This window comes from Carettochelys insculpta, chromosome 11 (assembly GCF_033958435.1).
Source record: "Carettochelys insculpta isolate YL-2023 chromosome 11, ASM3395843v1, whole genome shotgun sequence".
In the NCBI taxonomy this organism is placed as follows: domain Eukaryota; kingdom Metazoa; phylum Chordata; order Testudines; family Carettochelyidae; genus Carettochelys; species Carettochelys insculpta.
Window position 1 is genome coordinate 43,217,229 of NC_134147.1, and position 22,742 is coordinate 43,239,970.

Sequence of the window (22,742 nt, forward strand, 5' to 3'; positions counted from 1 at the left end):
AAAGTGTCACAGCCCATTATTACTGAAAAATGCTGACTTGTTTTCACTCTAAAATTGTAACTTTAATCAACTAGAAGATAAATATCATATTTACTTTTCACTTGTGAACTTTGTCTGAAGCCCACGGTCTTTTAGCTTTGCTGAGCCCCCCTGTGACAGGGAACCCTACTTGCCACACCTGAATCCCATCCCTGCACTTGCAACGGCCACTCATTCATCCTCCAGCCCCAAGCTGAGAAACCGATTTGGATGAGTTGGTGTACCCCCAAGGATCCAAGTACCCCTGGTTGAGAACCACTGCTCTAACTGTCCTGCATGAACAGTGCTGGTGCACAGGCCAGACTACTATCAGTGCTGTTTCAAAGATGACATGGTAATGAGAACTGGAGCCTTTTAGCTCACACCAGTTATGTCCACAGGAGAAAAGTACAGCACAATGCTTTACGTGGTACAATTCGTATCTCCAGAATTTGCACTCCTGCACCTGTTGTATTGAAGTATCTAAGTACCACTGAGCTCTGCTCTGGATTTAAAAGACTTGCTAAGCTCCCACAGGGCAGGCAATTGTAGCCAGCTCACTTGATTTCCAGACTAGTGCCAACGCCCTGGGCTGTCCTTAAAACATACCAATAATTGGACTTCAGGCAATTAGTTCTGAGTTTTACACAGAAAAATATCAATCAAATGCCTGGACCTAGTTTGCCAATGGTATCTGTACTGCACTCTGTGAAAGAGGAAATGGAGCTAACAGCAGTGCTAGCCATGGACCGGCAAAGGCTGTGATTGAGAGAAGCAACATGCTACCTGCAGTTACGGCAGGTAACTGATGAAGAGAAGATCGAGCATCCTTGGGGAGGGCTTTCAACTAGGTTCCTTGGGAGACGGTGCCACAAGACCTGAGGTAAATGGGGAAGTGAGGTATTGGGAAGAAACGACAAAGGAGGACCTCTGAGTCGAAAGAAGGTAGGCCAATCAGTTAATTATCTCAGGTGTCTGTACACAAATGAAATAAGCCTGGGAACTAAACAGGCACAATTAGAAGCCCTGGCACAGTCAAAGAAGTGATTGAAGCCATTGAAATAACAGAGGCTTGGTGGGATGACTCACATAACGAGCACAGGCATGGAAGGGTATAAGCTGTTCAGGAAGGACAAGCAGGGGAGGGAAAGAGAAGGCGTCGCCGCGCTGTATGTGAGAGTGCAGTGTGACTGCTCAGAGCTCCAGTATATGGAGGAAGAAAAGCCAGGTGAGTCTTTGGGTTAAGCTTAGAGGTGGAAGCAACAGTGGTGATGTTGTAGTTGGTGTCTGCTACAGACCGCCAGATCAGGTGGATGAGGCAGAGAAGGATTTCTTCAGACAGCCAAGAGAAGTCTGGCCCTGATTCTCACAGGAGACTTTCATCACCCTGACATTTGTTGGGAGACCAATACAGCAGCACACAGACAATCCAGGAAGATTTTGGAGAATATTGAGGAAATTTCCAGGCATAAGTGCTGAAGGAACTGACCAGGGGCCTTGCACAGCTTGATCTGCTGCTCATGAACAGGGATGAACTAGCAGAAGAAATAGAAGAGGTGGCAACTTGAGCTGCAGTGACCATGAGATGGTAGATTTCAGGATCCTGACAAAAGGAGGAACAGTGAAATACAGACCCTTGATTTCAGAAGAGCAGACTTTGACTCCCTCAGAGAACTGATGGGCAGGATCTCCTGGGAAGCTACTATGAAGGGGAAAGGAGTCCAGGAGAACTCGCAGTATTGTAAAGCCTTATTGAAGGCACTGGAACAAACCTCACGATACCAGTAAGAAAAGCAAACATGGCAGGCAACCAGCTTGGCTTACCAGGGAAATCCTTGGCAAGCTTAAACACAAAAAGGATGCATTTAAGAAGTGGAAATTCAGATAGATGACTAAGGAGTAGTATAAATATACAGTTATCCCCCGGTATGTGTGATTTCAATTCAATTTAACTCACATTAACATGAGTTAAGCGTGAATCAAAAGTGCTCCAGCCCCCAGGTCCGCCAGCTGGGGGAAGCAGGGGAGAAGCCCCACAGCAGCGGCTATCTACCCACCAGGTTCCCCCAGCTGGGAGAATCCATGCCATGGCATCTGTCTGCCTGCCCAGCTCCCCGCTGCTGGAGGAGCCAGGTGGGCAGACAGATGTGGGGGCATGGCTTCTCCCCAGCTTCCTCCAGGTGGGAGAGCCAGGGAGAAGCCACACTTGGCTTCCGCAGGCCCAGGGGAGCCAGGAGCCAGGCTGCTGCCTGGTTTCTGGCTCCTCTCTCTCCCCGGCTGCCCCAACATATGCAAAATTTGAGTCATGCAAGGGTACGCAGAAAAGCTACCCTCACATATCTCAGGGGACTACTGTATCTCTCACGAAAGCTGGGGGGCAATCAGGAAGGCGAAGGGTAAGAAGAAAAGTTTCTACAGGTTATGTTACCACTAAGAAGACGATCAAGGAGGGTGCAGGGCCCTTACTGGCCGAGGGAGGTAACTTTGTGAGATGATGCTGGAATAGCTCAAGTACTCAATGCTTTTTTGCATCTGTCTTCACAGCCAAGGTCAGGTCTCAGACTACTGCACCAGGCAATGCACTATGGGAAGAAGGTAGGCAGTCCCCATAGGGGAAAGAACAGGTTAAGAGCTATTTAGAAAAGCTAGGCATGGGTCCAGATTTAATGCAACCAAGGTATTGAGGGAATTGGCAAATGTCATTGCAGAGCCTTTGTGCTTTATCTTAAAGAAGTAGTGGAGACCACGAGAGGTCCCCAGATGACTGGAAAAAGGCAAATGTCATGTCCATCTTTAAAAAAGGAAAGAAGAAAAATCCAGGGAACTATAGACTGGTCAGCCTTACCTCAGTCCCCAGAAAAAACATGGAGGGGAACCTCAAGGAATCTATTAAGCAGCACTTGGAAGATGCTAAGTGATCAGGAGTAGTCAGCATAGATTCACCAAGGGCAAGTCATGCCTGACCAATATGATTAGCTTCTATGATGAGGTAACGGACTCTATGGACATGGGGAAGTCAATGGATGTGATATACCTTGACTTTAGCAAAGCTTTTGCAAGTCTCGCACAACATTCTTGCCCATAAGTTAAGGAAGTATGTATTGGATACATGGACTGTAAGATGGATAGAAAGCTGGCTAGACAATCAGGTCCAACAGGTAGTGATCAATGGCTCAATGTCTAGTTGGCGGTCTGTTTCAAGTGGAGTGCCCCAAGGATCAGTTCTAAGGCTGGTAATATTCAGCATTTTTATTAATGACTTAGACGAGGGGATGGATTGCACCCTCAGCAAATTTGCGGATGACGCTAAGCTGGGGGACAGGTAGATAAGTTGGAAGGTAGGTATAGGGTCCAGAGTCACCTAGATAAATTGGAGGATTGGGCCAAAAGAAATCTGATGAGGTTTAACAAGGACAAGTGCAGAGTCCTATGCTTGGGACGGAAGAATCCCAAGCATTGTTACAGGCTGGGGACCAACTGGCTGAGCAGCAGTTCTGAAGAAAAGGGCCTACGGATTACAGTTGATGAGAGGCTGGATATGAGTCAACAATGTGCCCTTGTAGCCAAGAAGGCTAATGGCATATTAGGGTGTATTAGGAGGCGCATTTCCTGCAGATCTAGAGAAGTTATTATTCCCCTCTACTTGGCACCGGTAAAACCACATCTGGAGTACTGTGCCCAGTTTTCCCCACTCCCTGCCGCACCATAGAAAGGATGTGGCTGCATTGGAGAGGCTCCAGCAGAGGGCAATGAAAATGATTAGGGGGCTGGAGCACATGACCTATGAGGAGTGGCTGAGGGATTTGGGCTTATTTAGTTTGCAGCAGAGAAGACTGAGGGGTGATTTGATAGCAGCCTTCAACTTCCTGAAGGGGGAGCTCTAAAGAGGAGGGAGAGAGTCTGTTCTCAGTAGTGACGGAGGGCAGAACAAGGAGCAATGGTCTGAAGTTATAGAGGGGGAGGTGCAGGTTGGATATTAGGAAAAACCATTTTTCCAGGAGGGTAGTGAAGTGCTGGAATGCGTTACCGAGAGAGGTGGTGAAATCCCGATCCCTAGAAATTTTTAAGTCCTGGCTTGACAAAGTCCTGAGTTGGATGATTTAGTTGGGGTTGATCATGCTTCAGGCAGGGGGCTGGATTTGATGACCTCCTGAGGTCACTGCCAGCCTTAGGATTCTATGATTCTATGACTGCAAAGTAAGAAAACCATGACAGGTTACCAACTACTTAACACACTATTAGACACCATAGAGCCAAACCACAGTAAACTCAGGTCAGGAAGAGATTCCCTTGACACACTATTGAGCCAATGTCATGCAGCAGAATTTGATCTCAAAAACTATAGCGAGGACAAGCAGCAACAGGCAAATCAATCACAATACGATGTGCTTTTAACACAGCTACAGTAGTTACGCCTGATCCTACAACTCTTCTGTCACTTTAGCAGCCCTTGGAAGTCCATTATCAAAGACTGCGTGGACCACATATTGCTTTCCCCGTTCTGGCATTTATAAACCTCAGACCTGACCACTTAGTCCTACACATGGGCCTTGTGTTCACCTGCATTTTATGTAAGATCTTTAACTGTTTGGCACATAGTTTTAGGTCTTCAATCCTTTAACCTAAACTTCCGCACTTAAGTACAAGGAATGGTGATCGTGTCCATCACACTGTGCCTGATGTAAACAGGACACACTGCAGTGGAATAAAGGGAGAGATTCTGCTGACCCTGGCTTCTGTGAACTGGCCTGGCCAGCAATATTTATCTAACAGGACCAGACATTCAGCTGCACAGCTCCCACCAGCAGTGAGAGTCATTTCTGTGTAATCCTGTGCGAGTCCTGGGGCACATGATGACTGGGGAAGCAGTGCCTATTCCTGCAGCAATTCAAGACCCTCTTGCTCTCAAGCCCCAGTGCTAGTCAGGCCCTGTGCTTGGTAAACCTCCAGTTGCACTTGCTTTGGTTTTGTGATAATGATCTTTGCTGAGGGGCCTGGAGCATACAGGCAGATGGAAACGTTTTACTGCTGCACTAGACAGCCATTGGGGCTATTGCCATAATTATAGCTTGAAAACAGAGTAATTTGTACAAGACACATGCTGACGGAGCACACATGGGATAAGCCCTACGATACAGCACTGCTCTCCAGCTACGCAGCCACGGTCCCCTGCAGAATTTCAGCAGGCCGTTACTAAAGCACTGCACATGTCCATCACAGCCACAGCTATCGCGTGAGCAGGACGGATACCTGAGTATGGGATCTAGAAACTGCCTCTCTGGCCTCTTCTCCTCTTGCATCCCCCTCAGTTCCACCAGCGATGCTGCCCCCATTTCCTTCTGCTCTCATGTATCTGCTGTAAGCTGGAAGGAGACCACGAGAGTGCAGTACTGTGAGGGGAAGTTTTGCTTAGCAGTCAAAATAGGGAGCTAGGACCCATAGCTTGCAGGATCTGCTGGGCTACCAGCTACGACAACATAGGAGCGGCCATACTGGGTCTGACCACAAGCCCATCCAGCCCAGTATCCTGTCTTCTGCCAGGTGCCCCAGAGGAATGAACTGAACAGTTAATCATCAAGTAATCTCTCCTGTCACTGATTCCAAGCCCTGACAAATAGCCTAGGGATACTATCCCTGCCCATCCTGACGAACAGCCATTGATGGAGTTCAAGTCACTTCATTGCGTTCTTCCTATGGGAAAACAACACTTGCCAATCTCCTGGCTGTAGGGCTTCATCAGCAGTGATAATATGCAACTAGGTCATGGGATAAAAGGTGCAAGGGGTACCCAAGTCTGCCCTAGCACAGGCAGCTCCAAACTTGCTCACCTAATGGCATTTGCAAATGGGAGTTTACCTGAGGTCGGCTGCACATTGCTCCTTTACTCTCACCCCTGTTCTATGCACTGGGAAATAGGCATGAATACAGGCCTTGGGCAGAATACACTCTTGGGCAGAAAACCATGTGAATTTGTTGGCCTGAAGCACATGTACTTACTAGGTGCAAAACAGAAAGCGAGCCAACCACGCAAGGCATCCCTCTGCCCCAGAATTCCTTCTCTTCCAATCTGAGCTCTAGGGGAGTAGCCACATATTGTTCTACGTTGCAGCCTGCCAAAAAAGCTCGACATTCAGATTGGCTTTGATGACTACAATTGGCAGCAAGCACAGGAATGGCTACACTTGTTTTTCCCAGGCTCCCTTCCTTCTCCTCACAGCTGATACCCTTCAGGCATCATCTGCTCTCAGGATTCCTTATTTGGAATTCTGCCGGTGTGCAGCTTTCAGGAGTTGTGTCGCCCTTCGGTTCTATGCCCTCCGTGTCCAATGCGTTGGCCACTCACCGCATGTGGCAAACAGGACACCTCGTGGCAAATCTGGGCTCTGGAGCCGCATGCGGCTTTTGGAGCCTTTAAATGTGGATCCTCAGAGCTGCACACGAGTGCCTCCATCTGCTCTGTGCACAAGCCCCAGCGTGCGGTGGCAGTGGTGACAGCTTCTGTCCCACTGAGGCTCCTGCCTCAGACCCCCCATGGCTCTGGGCGCCCTGCTGCTGCAGGTCCGGCTCTGGCGCTGCCCCAGTGTGGTTACTGTGGCAGCGACTCTGGTGAGTGGCCATGGGGGGCGGGGGGGACCTGGTTCTGAGGGAGAGGGAAGACGTTCAGTTGGCAGGGGTGAGCTGGGGGTTCCCGGCTCTGGTGGAGGGGGAGGGCATTTATTTGAAGGTGAGGGTGTGGCGAACCCCAAAGGACAATACCCACAAATGTGGCAATCCTTTAATTGCCATTGGGCACTGCTGTTATGCCATCACTGGCACAAGCTGAAGGCAGAGTTTGATTTCTGGTTATCTAAAGTGGGCACTTGTGAAACAGCCTAGAAAGAACATAAAGATTGTGCTACCAGGGGATGAGGGGTGGGGGACGGATTTAGAGATCAAACGGGATTTGAGTGCTGAACTATGACTTGTTCCTTTGAACACAGACCCCATAGTCCTCTTAAGCACATGCAGTCATATACTGTCCGTAAAACCAGTCTGCAGACGGGGGACCCTCGAAATGCTATCACAATACATTCTGAGACAATACAAAGAAATAGTTTGGTGTGGGCATAACAGCTGACATACTTCCTGGACTAAGTGCTCAGGAATTTCCTGCCAGTTGTTCTGAGGTGTTCTCCCACTATGTAAAAGGAATATTAAACGTTCACTAGTTGTGTGAACAGAGATAAAGTGTTACAGAAAATTCTCTCCAACTAGACTGGAGAACATCCATCCAGTGGCAGGCACACACGGCGCTGCCTGTCTAGTGATTTCTAGGCCCCAAAACAGCAAAAGCATAGCACTTGCAGACAGCCTGATTTGAAAAAGTATGGGAAATGAAGCTAGAGATTTGCATAATAATTCTTATTAAGGAAGAGGGGGAAAAAAGAAAAACCAGCAACATCTGTTGCACCCATCCAGCGCTGCATTTGTCCCCACCTAGTTAACGCTCCGTGAGGATTTTGCATGTGTCACTCCAGTAACTACAGACTTTATTACCTCATAGGATATGTATAATGGCAATCTCATAGGCCCAGTAACAACTACCAGCTGATCTGTATACCCGCCGTAGGTGCAGGCCGAATCCAGGGTTTACTATTCCAAATCACAGTCTTCTTCTTGCAGATGGACTGGGCAATGCACATCAGCTGTTATAGTTTTAGGACTTGTATTCTGTGTGGACTCCCAATAGGAACTACAGCACCGACTACATACCCATGCAAATCAGCATTAATTCAACAGCCTGTGGCACCTTTAGTCAAAGCATCTCAAAATGCTTTATAAACCCTAATTAATAAGTCCTCACAACTGCCTGTGTGGGCAGGAAGCACTGTTCTCAGTCTTGCAGATGGGTAAACCAAGGCACAAGGAGGCTAGGAGATTCATATGGCATCACACAATAAGGGCCTTGTAAAGCTGAGCAGAAATTGCAGGCCTTCTGACTTGTGCCTGAAACATTATTGCATCCTCTGAATTAAATACATCCTGCTGCCATATTGCTGCAACTAATTCTTACCTATTCAGTAGCTAATTACTTTGGGAGACAGAGCTGTGCATTAAGCTTCAAACAGCTGTGCTGACAGACTGGTACTTTGAGCTCTGTCACTATTCAGATTATTTTTTAGGAATGCAATTTTACTATAGAAATCCAAGTGGGTCCAATGCATAACATTTAATCAGGCCTGTTAAGAGGCAGGAAATGCTGCTGCAACACACAGAGCACAAGCTTTGTTATCCCACATGCATGAGAAACAGGGGTTGCTGGTTAATCGAATGTGCTGGTTACTCGAAGTGGTGCTGCCGGCCTCATTATCACCATTCCTGGCTGCCTGCCTGCCTACACACACACACACGTATGTAATTCGTGTGTGACCCAATGGTAATGCCCCACCAGGGATGTCTTTTGTGAGCTCAGGCAAGTCCCGTCAATTCTCCTTCCTAACCAGTCTCCCCATTTGCAGCCTAAGACAGGGTGCTGAGAGGCTGAGGAATTCACCTGCAAAGAGGCATGAGAGGACTGGAGGGTTAGCCCATGAGGGATGTCCTCCTCCTATGAATCCCCTGGTGTGGAAAGCTGAGCAAGGCAGGAGGATGGAAGAAGCTGTAGGATGCACATTTCGACACCACTGCCCTCAGCGTTCCTGCTCTCTGTGTTTCAGCATTTTTCTGGTGCTCAGGGCATGCTCCGAGTCTGTTCCCTGCTGGGAGGCGCTTTTTGCCTACAGACCGTGAGTGGCTGACATACAGCTTTACACAGAACCACACCGTGACCAAAATGCAGCATCACAGAATCCCAGTGAGAGGAAGGAAAACACCTTTAAATCCTAGCTTCAGTGGCTTTGCTTTCATCACCCTCTGTTTTCTTGTCTGAGCTCTAGGGGCAGAGGGTGATGGGGTTCCCTCCTCCTGCCACGCTGCCTGCTGGGAAGGGGGGCAAGAGAGGGGCAGAGGTGGCATTGCTGATATTTGCACAAAGTTAGCTCCTGGGGAAGTGTGGAAAGCTGGAGGAGAAAGATTCCTGCTGGCACTGAAGGGAGGGGCCTACACAAAGCTGGTTAAAATTTGTAATGCAGTAGCTTCCAGAGCAATGGTTCCCAACTGGGGTCCGTGAGGGTATTGCAGAGGATCCGTAAAAAGAGATAAAAGATAAATAAAAATGACCAGAGAAAATAAGTTTTAAACAAACTGCAAGGTTACAAGCAATTACTACTTTTAAATTAAATATCCTCCAATGATGTTGTTAATTACGGCCTGAAAATCTATGCTGTGGTTTCCTTTTTCATGTAATGCCATGTACATAGTGGCTAGAATTGGCTCTCTGCAAACAGTTTGGGGGCATGATGGGGTCCGCACTAGTGAAAAGGTTGGGAACCACTGACTAGAGGCTCCACAGTGTCAGGCAATGTACACGTACACACAAACACACCCACGCCTGACAGCTACTTGGCCTTGTGCACAGCAAGTTCTTTCATATTTTTTTAAACTTATGCGTCCCCCAAACGTTCTCTCCCAAGCCAGTCCTTACCCAGGTAACCCTTGGGACCGCCAGACGCTGTGCAGAGCAGACAGTACATTCCCGCTGGCGTTGCTGGAACCGGCCTGTATCACAAGAACAAAAAGACCTTAACTGATTGGGCAGCTGTATGACCAATCATCAGCTAGATCCAGTTATTTCTCAAGCTACCTATCCATTTGCACAGCAGTACAGAGCAAATACACCCACATGACCATTACTGTGGTACTGTCTAGCGGCCCTAAGCGAGATCCTAGGCGATTTACAAACATGTAGTAAGGCCATCCTTCCAGCCCACACAGCAGGCCAGTGGCAGGACTGGGAATGAAACCCACGGGTTCCAAATTCCTATCCAGTGGGCTCTGCTGCCTCCCATACACCCAAGACATTAATCAGACCGCAACATAAATACATCAGCTAAGAATTAACTGGCATTGTTGCCACTTCCTCATTTCAAAACCCATAAGTTTGCCTGGGAATTTAACAACATGTACAGGTTGAACCTCCCCAGTCCAGCACTCTCTTGCCTGGCAACATCGGCCATCTGGCATGAATTAAGTTAGCTGCATGTCCACTTTTCATGGGTGTAGCTAAGTTTCCTGTGGTCCCATAAAGTTTGTTTCCAGCCACCAGCCCTGGCTCTCAGTGTTCTGTGCTGTTATTTAGCTCTAATTTACGCCTACATGTCTTCTAAGAGCCCAGTAAGCAGTGGAAGTGGTGATGCTGCTCGACACTGTTGACCTCCCATGGTCAAGCAAATTCTCCGGGTCGGCACTGGTCAGGTCCCGAGGGTGCTGGATTAGAGAGAATCAACCTGTACTACAGACTATCCTTCAGAAAATCTGGACAAGGAACTGCAGGGCAAACAATATTACGGTTCATTAAGTGATACATCTGGCACATTGGACGCCAAATGATCCGCGCTTAACACAAGATGATATGTTGTTTGGCACCGTCCATCTCAGAACTTCCACTTCCCTCGAAGAGGTGTCTCAGTACCACCACTCTGTTCCAGGTCTGGAAATGCAAATGTAGGGTAAGCTGCCCAGGATGCTCCCAGAACTCAGTGGAAGAGTTATGAACAAAATGCACCTCTTCTGACTTTGCCACATGCCCTACCCAACTGGCCACGCTGTCTCCTTGATATACACCTGCTGAACACACACGAAGATGCTGAAAGCACTTTGCTTGCAAGGTGGTTTGTGTCTATCACACAGCACCAGTCATCAGATGAGGTGCAAATGGCCAGCGAGAAACACCTGGTTTCTTTACATGGAGAGTGAAGAGACCTGACTCACATGGAGTAACTCTTGGCTCCACCAGTGCAGCTCCTTAAATGATAACAGACCCCAACAGGGTACACCAATTGTTCAAATTTTAACCTCCCTACAGTGTAGACATGCTGTGGGCTGGGCCAGATGACATGCTCGTTAAAACACCACCACTTCGGCATTTGCACTCGCTCCGGCTATTGCCATCCCTGGCAGAGTCACAGCAACGGTCTGAAACTCTCGGACAGACAGTCTGGTGTCAAGCCTGCCTGTGGAGAGCAATGCAAGGTTGTTGTCATAAAAACTCAGAGGAATTCATTCCAGCCTGGAGTTTGAGTTTAGGGAATTTGACCCTATAAAAAAAATTGTCATTAAGACTTTTGCATTAGCCACTGCCAGGCTAGATTTCCGTGTATCAAGACAACTAGCACAAAACACAGTGATGTCTAAGACGGCTCCTTTGGGAGACATGAAGAGGGAGGTGGAAGAATAAGAGTAGCAATTAAAGGGCAATGTAAAGTAACACCTTTTCTATCCATGCACGTAATGAACAGTCACATAAACTCCTGGCCTAAAGTACAAGAGCAGAAGCTATAGCGATAGGTGTGGGGCTGTATTTCATTTTGCTGCTACCGTGGAGAAGTTTTGGCACTGCAAACCACACACCTGTCCATATGCTCAGTGTTCTTCCGTCTCTTACCTTTGCCAGCATAATTCTTGTCTTTGCTACATCTAGAGGTGTGGTGACTGCACCTGCAAATCCACCTGAGCATATTAAAATACCAAAACACAAGTGAGACATTGTATGCAGGACATGTATGCCACCCCCCACACAATTCCCACAAGGCAGGCCAAAACCATTTCATTATGAATGCTTAGAGCACAGGCCTCCATTCAAAAGCCAGATTTATTTGCAGTCTCTGAAGAGCAGGGGTGAGGAACCTCTTTCAGGTCGGGGGCCACTGACCGGTCAACAAATCGGTCAGGGGCCATGGAAGTGAGGGGAGAAAAAAAGAGCCTCACCGGTGTGGTGTCTGACCGTATGAGGTCCAGGGCTGTGGGGTCTGGGTGGGAGGGAGGGTGCAGGAATGGGCTGGAGGCGGGGGATCTGGGCCAGAGTGGAGTGCAAAAGTGGGCTGTGGGTGGGGGACTAGAGCATGAGGGAGGTGTAGGAGAGGGGTGAGGGTCTGGGTGAGAGAGGGTGCAGGCTGGGAGTGTGAGTCTACGTGAAAGGAAGGGTGTGGAGTCTGGAAGGGAGGGGATAGAGGGATTAGGGGGGTCTGGGAGGGAAGGGGAGATGAAGGGTGTGGGTGGGAGCTGCAGGAAGTGGGTGTGGGATCCAGGTGGGAGGGGGCTGAGAGGGATGGGTCGGGGGGGTGAGGGGTCTGGAAGGGAGGGTGCAGAAAGGAGGTGGAAGTGAGGGTCTGGATGGGAGGGGACACAGGAGCTGTCTGGGGCACAGGGTCTGGACAACTGGGTGCACCAGCCTCTGCCACTCTGATTGGCCGAAATTCTGACCAATTAGAACAGAGGTAGGAAGCCTCCAGGCAGGTTGCCCAGGCTGCTCCTGCTCCTCCACCTGGAAGAACAGCGGGAGAACAGCAGCAACCAGCACCGGAGCCCAGAGCCGCTTCCTGCCCCCCACCAAAGCCCCTGGTCTGAATCAAGACTGCGGCTTGCCTGATCCAGCCCATGAGGCTTGAGGCTCCGCGCCCTCCACCTTACCATGGGCTGGATTCTACAGAGCCCTGAGCCTCAGGGCCTGGATCCAGTTTACGGGCCAGGGGTTGGGAGAGGGACGGGCAGAGGAAGGGTGGGTTGGGGAAGGCCTTGGGCCAGAGGGAGACTGGAGGGCACAAGAGTCTCTTTATTTTCACAAAACAAACCAGCAGTCTCTGTAACACCTTAAAGACTAACACTGCAGTGTATTAGGTGATGAGCTTCCAGGGAGAGACCCACTTCTTCAGCTTTTCAGCCTCTCTGATAGAATCCTGCAATTCCAGTCATTTCCGGCAGCCCACCTTTTCACACACCCCGTCCATGCCTGCTCTCTCTTCAGTCAGACAGGGTCACCGAATGAAGCAGGAACTCAGAAGCTGAGACAGGAGCTTCCATAGGATTTTCCATCCCACTGCTTTTACACCCCAACACACCAGGTCAGACTCTCAGGCTATGTCTACACTGGGCATAGAAGCCAACCACAGATACGGAATTTTCATTCATTCGTGCCATGCTGATTAGCGTAGGCAATCATGGCCCTCCACAGTCATATCTACGCTCAGCTAATCCGTCTGTCTTAACAGGGGAAGGGCGACAGGAGAGTTTCTCCCTTTGACCTTCCCTACTCTTCACCTGTCCGCTGGAGTACAGGGTCGACTTGGACCCTGGAGAGCTCAATTGCATGCATACGCAAAATTAAAACCTGGAAAATCTTCTGCAGTAGTGCAAATGAGCTCTCATTCTCTTTCTGGTCCCTTCGTGCTGTTCAAACAGCGACTTCCTTAGCATATGCTAGTTCCCAGAAGGCACGGACAACCATGGTTGCCTTTACACCTTGCTCCTTTCCGTTCTGAGAACAGAGTATATGTTCAGGGTTGGGAGGACTTTGAGGTTTCACTTGAGTATGTTGCACTCCAGCTTTCTTCATCTGACAGAAGGTTCATTGGCAGCCTTGCCAAATGAGACAAATTAGAGCAGCTCCCAGGCTGCTCTAACCAGCTTCTCTGGCCAAGGGTCCAAAGTGAAGGAAACAATTATATGAATCAAGGCCCAGCACCTGTGGACTAGATTATTAATGGCTGGCAATGAGAGGACTCAATATCTCATTTACATTTCTGCTTGTGGTTACTGTGTTTCTATAGAAAAGTGCATTGACTGCATGTGTGAAAAACATGTACGTACAGAAACAGTAAGACAGACAGGTCTCGCACAGATCTTTGACCTTAGTAACTACGGTTTCAACAGCACTAATGGAACAGGTGTTTTGGATAGAATTCAACATACTGATGCTGTTTTTTTCTCCACAAAGCAGTAAATCATGATTAAGGTAGAAAACATCCAACAATTTGTCTAGAAGTGGAAGCCAAAAAGGACCGTGTATTCAGCTTGTTTGGTTTATCTCTGCGCCTGCTCTCCCAACCTCTAAATTGTTTGGTCAAATTTTGTGGTGAACCAAGGAGCACAAGGGAAGTACAAGTGCAACATGTTCTCTGTGTCTTAACATTATCATTGTGGTATTTGGTAACATCACCATGATTACAAGTTAGCTGTTGCTGAAATAAATCACTTCCCAGAGTTTATAACATGGTGAATTACAATTAGTCTAGCGCAATACAGGCAGAGTTCTATTTACAGAGGGTTTGTGCCTGTGTCTAGGCTTGGGTTTTCTTCCCCCACTGCCTCAACAAATAGATTAAGGTACCAAATTTCAGCAGGCAGTTTATTCTGATAGGTTTTAGCTGCAGAATACATTTACAGACTTCAGCAAAGGAGCTGACACTGGAGGCAATATCTGATTAGATCAACATACAATGCCCCCCTGTTACAAATCTACAGATGGGAGAAAAGGTGAATGGAGTAACGGCCTAATCGAAAACCTAATGATGTTGATGAAAGGACTCCTCGTTCTCACTGAGCTCTGGAGGAGTCCTCAAAAAAGGGGATTTGTGAAATATTGTTGGCAGGAAGAACCGAGGAGAAAAGAAAGGGAAAACAGGAGAGATGGACAGAGGGAGGGAAGAGAGAAGGGCGCAGTGTGAAAGGAGGAAAGTCTGTCACCTGCTACAACCTCTCCAGCCAAGACTAACGCACATGCTTTATATACAACGTGCAGCTCCACTGCAGTCAATTGCAATGAACTGCCCAGGCTCCATGTGGAATGCTGGCTGGATTCCATGAAAAAAAAAAGTTACTTCAGAACATGGTGCCTCAGCAGAACTGGTCGAGATGGTCATGCCCCAACCTTTGAGGTGCTGAATAACCCCTGTGAAATGCTGAGGATCCTGGACTCGCACATGTAGGGCTCTGACAATGAGTCCGGGGGTGGGGGGGGCCCTCGGGACACATCATAGGACCAGGAACTTATGGTTTGTTTTTTTCCTTTCCACACATGTTCACTAGGAGGTGAATTTAGGTCATCAAAAAGCCAATAAGTAGTAACAATTCTAGTCCCAAACACCCTAAGCAGAACCGAAGGAACCAGGGAAAGAAGGACTGTACGGGGCTGAGAGACCTGGACTCAATACCTAGCCCTCCCAAAGACTTCCGGGGAGAAGTCTTTAGACAAGTCACATGATTCCTTGGCATTTCAGAGTTTGTTGACATTCAGCTTTTTCATGGACTTTAACTACAGCCATTTAGAAACAGATCTCATTAAATCAATATAACCTCTAGCCTGGATCCAGACCAAAGACTCTTCTGTTAACCTACCTGCCTCGTAGACATTAGGGGAAGATCGAATTAAGGTAGGCAACTGCAGCTATATTAATCACATACATACATTACGGAGTTGATGTACCTTAACTCGCGCTTCTGCGCAGTTTTCACTGCGGGAGGCCTTCCCTCACTCCTAATGAGGAATAGGAGTACCAGCACCAATGCGGGCACCCTGTGAATTCACTACCAGGCACGCTAAATACAGCTCCAGAAGGTTGTGCACAGCAGCATCGATCTTCTCAGTAGTGAAGACGTACCTACTTTGACTATAAGCAATTCAGAGAAGAGACTGTCCCATACTATGTGTCTGTACGTACAATGCCTAACATCACAGGTGAGGGCTTTGTTGGTAACCTGATCTCTATTGCAATACTACTGCTACTAACACTTGGCAGGCAAGAAACTTCATATGTAATTAGTTACCAAAGGGATATTTAGAGACTTATTTTTTAACAATTTAAAGACAACGTAAGGGCCCTTTTCTAGTACATCAGCAGATTACCAAAGCCGAAACTTACTCGCTATTCATCTCCAGCTTCAGAAATGTTATTATTGCTTTTAAACAAGATTTATTCTTTCCATATATTCTGTTACCAATTTGGAATCTTAAACTGTATTTTACATCCTTTGGGAAAAGCTCTGGCCATTCATCTCCTTACAACTAATCTAGTTTTTCTATTAAGACAGTTTGTTGTTTTTCTTCTCTGTACCTTGTCAAATATATTGATGAGTCATTAATTAATTGACATTTTTAAGTTATTTTAAACATCTACAGTAGGCTGAACGAGGGCAAGAGGCATACTCAAGAATTCAATTAACTTTTGGCTTGTTTGGTAACAAATAGTGCAATATTGTATTCTGCCATTCTTTATTCCTGTGCTAGCGTCTGGAGATTGCCCAGATGTTCTGTCCTGCCTCCGGGCTGTTGCAGTGCTATCCTCTGCTCTCCTGACTCTAGTTAATCTGTGCTGCTGTCAAAACTGTCACATGAATGGTGAATCATGGTTTCTCCCAGCAATCATTTAAACCCCTGGAGAACAGCTCGGGGCAGACAGCTGCATGGACCCGCACCCAAGCAAAGCCTCTCCTCTTGGAGGATTTTACAAATCAACTCCAAGATAATCTGCAAGCTTGACTGACAGGCTCCCAGTTTTTAAATAACAGAAATTTGTCAAAAACAAATTGGTTGTCTTTCAAGCAAGCACCCTTTTCAGCATTCTCCCCTTCACTCTCGGGAAGGGACCTTCATTCTTCCAAACAATAACTGGTTCCATTTTCCTCTAAACAAACTAGAATTACAAAAGAATGTTGTTCTGCTGTACTTAATAGATTTGCACATTTTTTTCCTTTCTTCTTGAGCCTTTCCCAGTATAACATATAATCCTTTGCACCTGCAAAAGCTCCACAGGTTGCCGACTGCCAAGAATCAACCACGTGACCCTGCTTCCATGACCAGAGATCCTGTGTTTAAAGAGAAAGGAAAATAAGAAGTTATTAAGCATTTGAATCTAGCTGATCCCCATGTGAGTTAACTCCCAAGATGGGAACTAAAGTGAAAAGCTATTTTTGTGGCATTCTTCAGTGATGTAATAAGTGGTTTTTCCCAAGGAACTTTTGTGCTCAAATAAGCAGATGGAGTGAGAAAGATGTGGGGAACTGAAGAGGCCTTGAAGCAAATCACTGTTAGCGATTTAATATGTAAACATTTAAACCTGCAGCAAAGCAGAGTTGCAAATTTTTCATGATTTCTTTTGGGGGGGCAAATAAAATGATGCAAAGCAGAATGCTAAAAACATGCAAAAAGCTGATATTTAGTTCTGCCTTTCCACCCCATACATGCTGTTTAGGGGGAAAAACAGCCCCTATTTTATTATAGATGAACTATTTTCCCCCTCCCACCCACTGTGCTTCTTTAAAATCACTCCTGGGTTCATATTTGTTGATTCAGACCCTGACTTATAATCCAGTCTCATTGGGGATCATGTATCAGAGGGGTAGCCGTGTCAGTCTGTATCAGCAAAAACAATGAGAAGGCCTGTGGCACTTTACAGACTAACAGACATTTTGGCGCATAAGCTTTAACGAGCAAAGATCCGCTTCATGAGATCATGCGTGGGCATCATACGTTGCTCTCCTCCCCACACAGCACGCTCCAATCCATTCATTTACACGGACTATTCTGGATGCCAAATTTTAGCATAAGAACTCATAAAGATAGTGAGGAAAATTGTCAAAAGTACATGATTAGGCTCCTCTGTCCCATTTTCAAAAACAACTTTGCCCCATAGGAGACTCCACCACTATTGAAAATGTGATTTAAACTACTAAATCCCCTTCGATGATGTCACCCTGCAACTTAGAAGAGGAACAGGGGCTCTGCAGTGGGGATGAACTGCTTGGAACACCACGTGTCCAAATTATATAGATCATAGTAAAGACTATCCTAAGCGTTTGGAGCATTATGACTCCATCTGCTTTGTAGAAGGAAAATTGGCCCTCTGCTGTGGGTGCTGTCAACTAAAAAAACCCATATTGAGTTTTATGATGGCAGCAACTAAGTTCAGGCAGCCTTACCTGAACCGAACACATATAAGCCGTGTCTACACGTGCACGCTACTTCGAAGTAGTGGCACTAACTTCGAAATAGCTCCCATCATGGCTACACGCGCCGGGCGCTATTTTGATGTTAACATCGACGTTAGGCGGCAAGACATCGAAGCCGCTAACCCCATGAGGGGATGGGAATAGCGCCCTACTTCGAAGTTGAACGTCGAAGTAGGGACCGTGTAGTCGTTGCGCATCCCGCAACATTGAAATTGCGGGGTCCGCCATGGCGGCCATCAGCTGAGGGGTTGAGAGACGGTCTCTCTCCAGCCCCTGCGGGGCTCTATGGTCACCGTGTGCAGCAGCCCTTAGCCCAGGGCTTCTGGCTGCTGCTGCGGCAGCTGGGGATCCATGCTGCAGGCACAGGGTCTGAAACCAGTTGTCAGCTCTGTGTATTTTGTGTTGTTTAGTGCAACTGTGTCTGGAAGGGGCCCTTTAAGGGAGCGGCTTGCTGTTGAGTCCGCCCTGTGACCCTGTCTGCAGCTGTGCCTGGCACCCTTATTTTGATGTGTGCTACTTTGGCGTGTAGACGTTCCCTCGCTGCGCCTATTTCAATGTGGTGCTGCACAACGTCGATGTTGAACGTCGACGTTGCCAGCCCTGGAGGACATGTAGACGTTATTCATCGAAATAGCCTATTTCAATGTCGCCACATCGAAATAAGCTACTTCGATGTCAGCTTCACGTGTAGACGTAGCCATAGAGTCCCTGCCCCAAACAAGTTATGACGGAAACAGAAAAGATGGAGATCAACAGGGAGGCTGAGGAGGAGAGGACAAGAGACTAGTGAAACGATCCCATGTGGTATAATAAACAACCAGCACGGCAGTACCACAGTCAGTGCAATGAAGAGTCTTGCTTGCAAAGAGCAATCTCATGGATTGCATGGAAAACGCCGTGTGTGTCAGTGGTCTGATGTGTACGTGTGTGTGAGAAGATACAAACGCCGATGTATTCAAAACACAGCAGACAACAGGAGTGTCCCCTGAAGAATGAGCAGGAAAATGAAGGGCAGACTGAAAGGTCTATCTAAAATGCGTACCCTGAGCTTTTATGAGCAGCTAGAGAGAGGCTGGCTTGCTTATGCCATTTCTATAAAGTCTTATTCAGTTCCTTTCTGCAGTCTAAAAGAAAGGAGCAGTGTGTGTTTATACAAATGTTCAAATATGAATTAATCTAGGGGCTCCCCTGCATACTGACATGCTGCATTTATCTCAGAAAAGCTATTCTGGATGAAAAGCTGTGCTGAAAAGAACCCATCTGGCCCTGCAGTGGAGTTATGTAAAAACAGACCCCAGCCAAGCAAGGCAAATGGTGATTAATTCCCATAGACTATGGCTGTAATTGACAACAGGTATTTGCAAAGCACCGAACAGGGTGGAAAACTGCTTAGTGGAGCATAGCTAGGAACAATTTGTTGAAATTAGGCTAAAGCAGAATGAAGACTGGATAACAGGAAGAAAATTCCCTAACAGTGAGGTCTACTAAATTATGGAGCAGTCTCCCTGGAAAGTGAGGAAAGCCCCCTCACATGAGTCATTTAAAACTAGATTGGAGAAAGCACTCAAGGTCCTACCACAGGGAATCAACCTAAATTGGCAGTGACTGGCCAAGATGACCTAATGAATTTCCTTTCATTTCCGATTTCTGTAATTCACACGGCATTCCAAACCCATACAACAAAGAAAGATGGGGAATAAACACATCAATCCAAAAGGTGGGGAGACCAAAAAGAACAAGTGCCCTGGGCCAAGCGGGAAAGTGAACATCTCTTTCGCTGGATTGTGTCTGTTCTAATTAAATGTATTCCATAGACCAACCTTACAGTCTGACGGTCCCATGATTACTCCTGAAAATCCAGCCTCTGCAGACAGGGCTTTGCAGTACAGTGGATTTCAAACTAAGGCCAAAATTCCCATTTCTCTGGACTCAAACTGATCAGTCCAAGGTGGTTTTGATACCACTGAAGCAGAATTAAGCACAGAATTAACAGACTCTTGTATAAGAAGGTAACAAATGCCATGATGTAAAAAAACTAAGGCCCTGTTCCTGCAAACATATATCTCCCAACACTTAAACACTGAATTCAGTGGAACTGCTTATTACAGTCAGCACCAAAACCAACAGCGTCAGCGATAGCCACCATGGGCCCCAGGGCAAGATGGAAGGAGGACCTGGCTCCGTGCCTGGGAAGGGGCAGGACCCAGGGCAGAAGGGGCGGGGCCTAAAGCATTCAGCCCTCAGCACCACTGGGACCACAGTGCTGCCACCCCACTTCCTCATAGTCATGCCAGGCCCCTTTTAAACACCTGTCCCAAGAGAAGTTTCCCCCTTTGACCCCACCTCTGTCCCCGTCAGCAGGCCTGAGTATCAATGTAATGCCCAGTGGTCCAAATCTAGACCATAGCTCCATTTTGCTAGACATACAATAGACAGATCCTGTCCCCAAAACCATTCCAGTCTAAATGTGATGTGGTAGAGAAAACAGAGGCACAAAAACTGAAGTAACTGCTTGAACTCCCACAAAAGCTTAGTGGGAAAAGCAGGATTAGAACTCAGATCTCCTGATTCCCCATTCTAGAGCCAATAGACCAAACTACATGCATTCATAACTGTTAACAAGACCAAGGCCTTAGCAAGTGGAATAATCACATTAACATTTGCTCATTTAACATACTATAATCACACTGAATAATTAGCAATATAACTACATGCAAAAATTTGGTCATCTTGTTTCCCCAGTTCATTGCTGTGTGATGGGCCAAAGTTTGGCCTATTAGAAAAAGCATGAAATAATGAGGGTTTCTTTTCCCAGGGCAATTCCCATTTCTACCACCCTTCACACTGTTGGAAAGCAAACAGGCCACAATGCCAAGCCTGTATCATGTGTATTCTATTAAACTGCAGCATGAATAAAAGACTTTGTTTTCACTTCAAAGGACCCTCATCCCAATCGCTCGCTCTTCCCTTATGAGTAACAAATTGGAAATAAATCTTCTAGCTGAAGCGCTTGGACTCTCATGCAATCTGGATGCTCTCTGGCCTTCCAGCTCCATCTCATGCAAATTATTTGTAAACTCTTTGATGTGACATATACATAGTTCTATGTGTACATCTTGGCACTGCATAAAACAATACAAAGGATGTGTACTCAAACTATCTAGTACAGTGCAAATTAGGGCTGTCAATTGATTGCAGTTAATTCAGTTGATTAACTCACAGCAAATTAACTTAATTAAAATATGAATTGTGATTAATCACCACTTAAGCACACTCTTAAACAATAAGATTGTGTCTCTACTTTCATTCCTCTTCTGAAAGAGGCATGCAAATAAGGGAAATAGAAAATGCAAATGAGGTGCCGATTTACATATCTGGTGCGTCATTTGCAAATTCTTTAAATGCGAATCTTCCTTTTTTTAAAGAATAAGGGCTCTTTCAAAGATGGGGTTCACCTTCAAAAGAGCCGCGTCTATGCTGCTTTTCTTCTTTTGAAAGAAATATAATTAAATGAGGTGCCAGATATGTAAATCTGCACCTTATTTGCATTTTCAATTTCCCTTATTTACATGCCTCTTTCCAAAGAGTAATAAAAGTGTAGACACAGCCTAATAGAATATCAATTTTAATTTATTATAAATATTTGTGGATATTTTTCTGCAGTTTCAATTACGTCACAAATAAAAAAGTGTACAGTGCTCATTTATTAAGATTATTTTTATAACAAATATTTGACCAGTAAAAAAACAAAAGAATTTGAATTTTTCAACTCACTACCTACAGGTGCTATAATGCAATTTTTTATCGTGAAAGTGCATATATTTGTAATAAATAACCACATAACATGAGCACTGTACACTTTCTATTCTATGATGTAACTGAAAATGTAGAAGACATCGGAAATCCTAAATAAATGATGTTCCGCTGTTGTTTAACACTGCAATTCAAACAGCAGTTAATCATGATTAATTTGTAATTGTTTGACAGCCTTAGTGGAAAGTTGTAATATAACTTTCTATCCTTTCACAGTGACACATAACTTTGCGATAGGCTAGGTCTTACTTTATACGTCGATAACCTCATGTTTCTCATTCTCGCCACCAATCCAGCCTTATACTGAACAGTTCTGTACCAGGTAGCCAAAATGCTCCAGAAAGCCCATCAACAGAAGCCAATATTCAGAACAATTAGAGCTGAAGTGTTATGTGTATTAATGTAGCACCTAGAAGACAACCAAGATCATGACCCTATTTTTCTGGGTAGACAGACACACACACAACCATTCTTGCTCCAGTGGCTTTCCAGTTGAAAGAGACAAGACAAAACAGTCGTATTATAATTCTAATTTTTTACTTTTACAGATGGGGGACAGGAGGAGAGAGAAATTAAGAGGACTTCAAAGATGGGCTCCAGCGGAGCTGGAAACCAAATCTAGATCTGCTGTGTTCCAGTCCAGTGCTTTATGATTATTATTTGTATGGCTGTAGGCACCTGGAGCCCCCGTCTCACACCAGAACCCCCTGGTGATAAGTGCTGAACTCAGTGAACAAAGGTAGTCTCTGCCTGCAAGAGCTTACAGTCTAACCACAAGAGGCAACGGATGGTTCCTTAGAGCCCAACAAGAGTGCAGGGAAGCAATGAGACAATCTAGTTATTATGAACAGCAGTGGTCTCAGCACTCCAGCAGCCTAGCCACGGTGAAGGATTTTGCACCTCTCACAGCAAAAGGAGAGTTCTGAATTCGTTCCATTTCTGCATGTTTATGGGGAACTTCTCCTCAGAGCAGCAAAGGAGAAGACACAAAGGAGTGACATGTTCAAGTAAGCAAGAAAGTGATAGAGGCTGACAGCCTGGGCAGGACAGGG

General features: G+C 46.4%; 1 protein-coding gene across 4 annotated transcripts in view; it reads right to left on the reverse strand.

Moving 5' to 3' along the window:
* SLC25A26 (solute carrier family 25 member 26) overlaps nucleotides 1-22,742 on the reverse strand; it is a 166,223-nt gene that overhangs the window by 18,995 nt on the left and 124,486 nt on the right. For all 4 annotated transcript variants that reach the window (XM_075005835.1, XM_075005837.1, XM_075005836.1 and 1 more), the window contains 3 exons: nucleotides 16,665-16,734; nucleotides 11,540-11,604; nucleotides 9,581-9,654 (listed from right to left, as the gene is read on the reverse strand). In XM_075005835.1, the coding sequence (XP_074861936.1) occupies nucleotides 9,581-9,654; nucleotides 11,540-11,604; nucleotides 16,665-16,734 (209 nt within the window). The remainder of the gene's footprint in view (nucleotides 1-9,580; nucleotides 9,655-11,539; nucleotides 11,605-16,664; nucleotides 16,735-22,742) is intronic.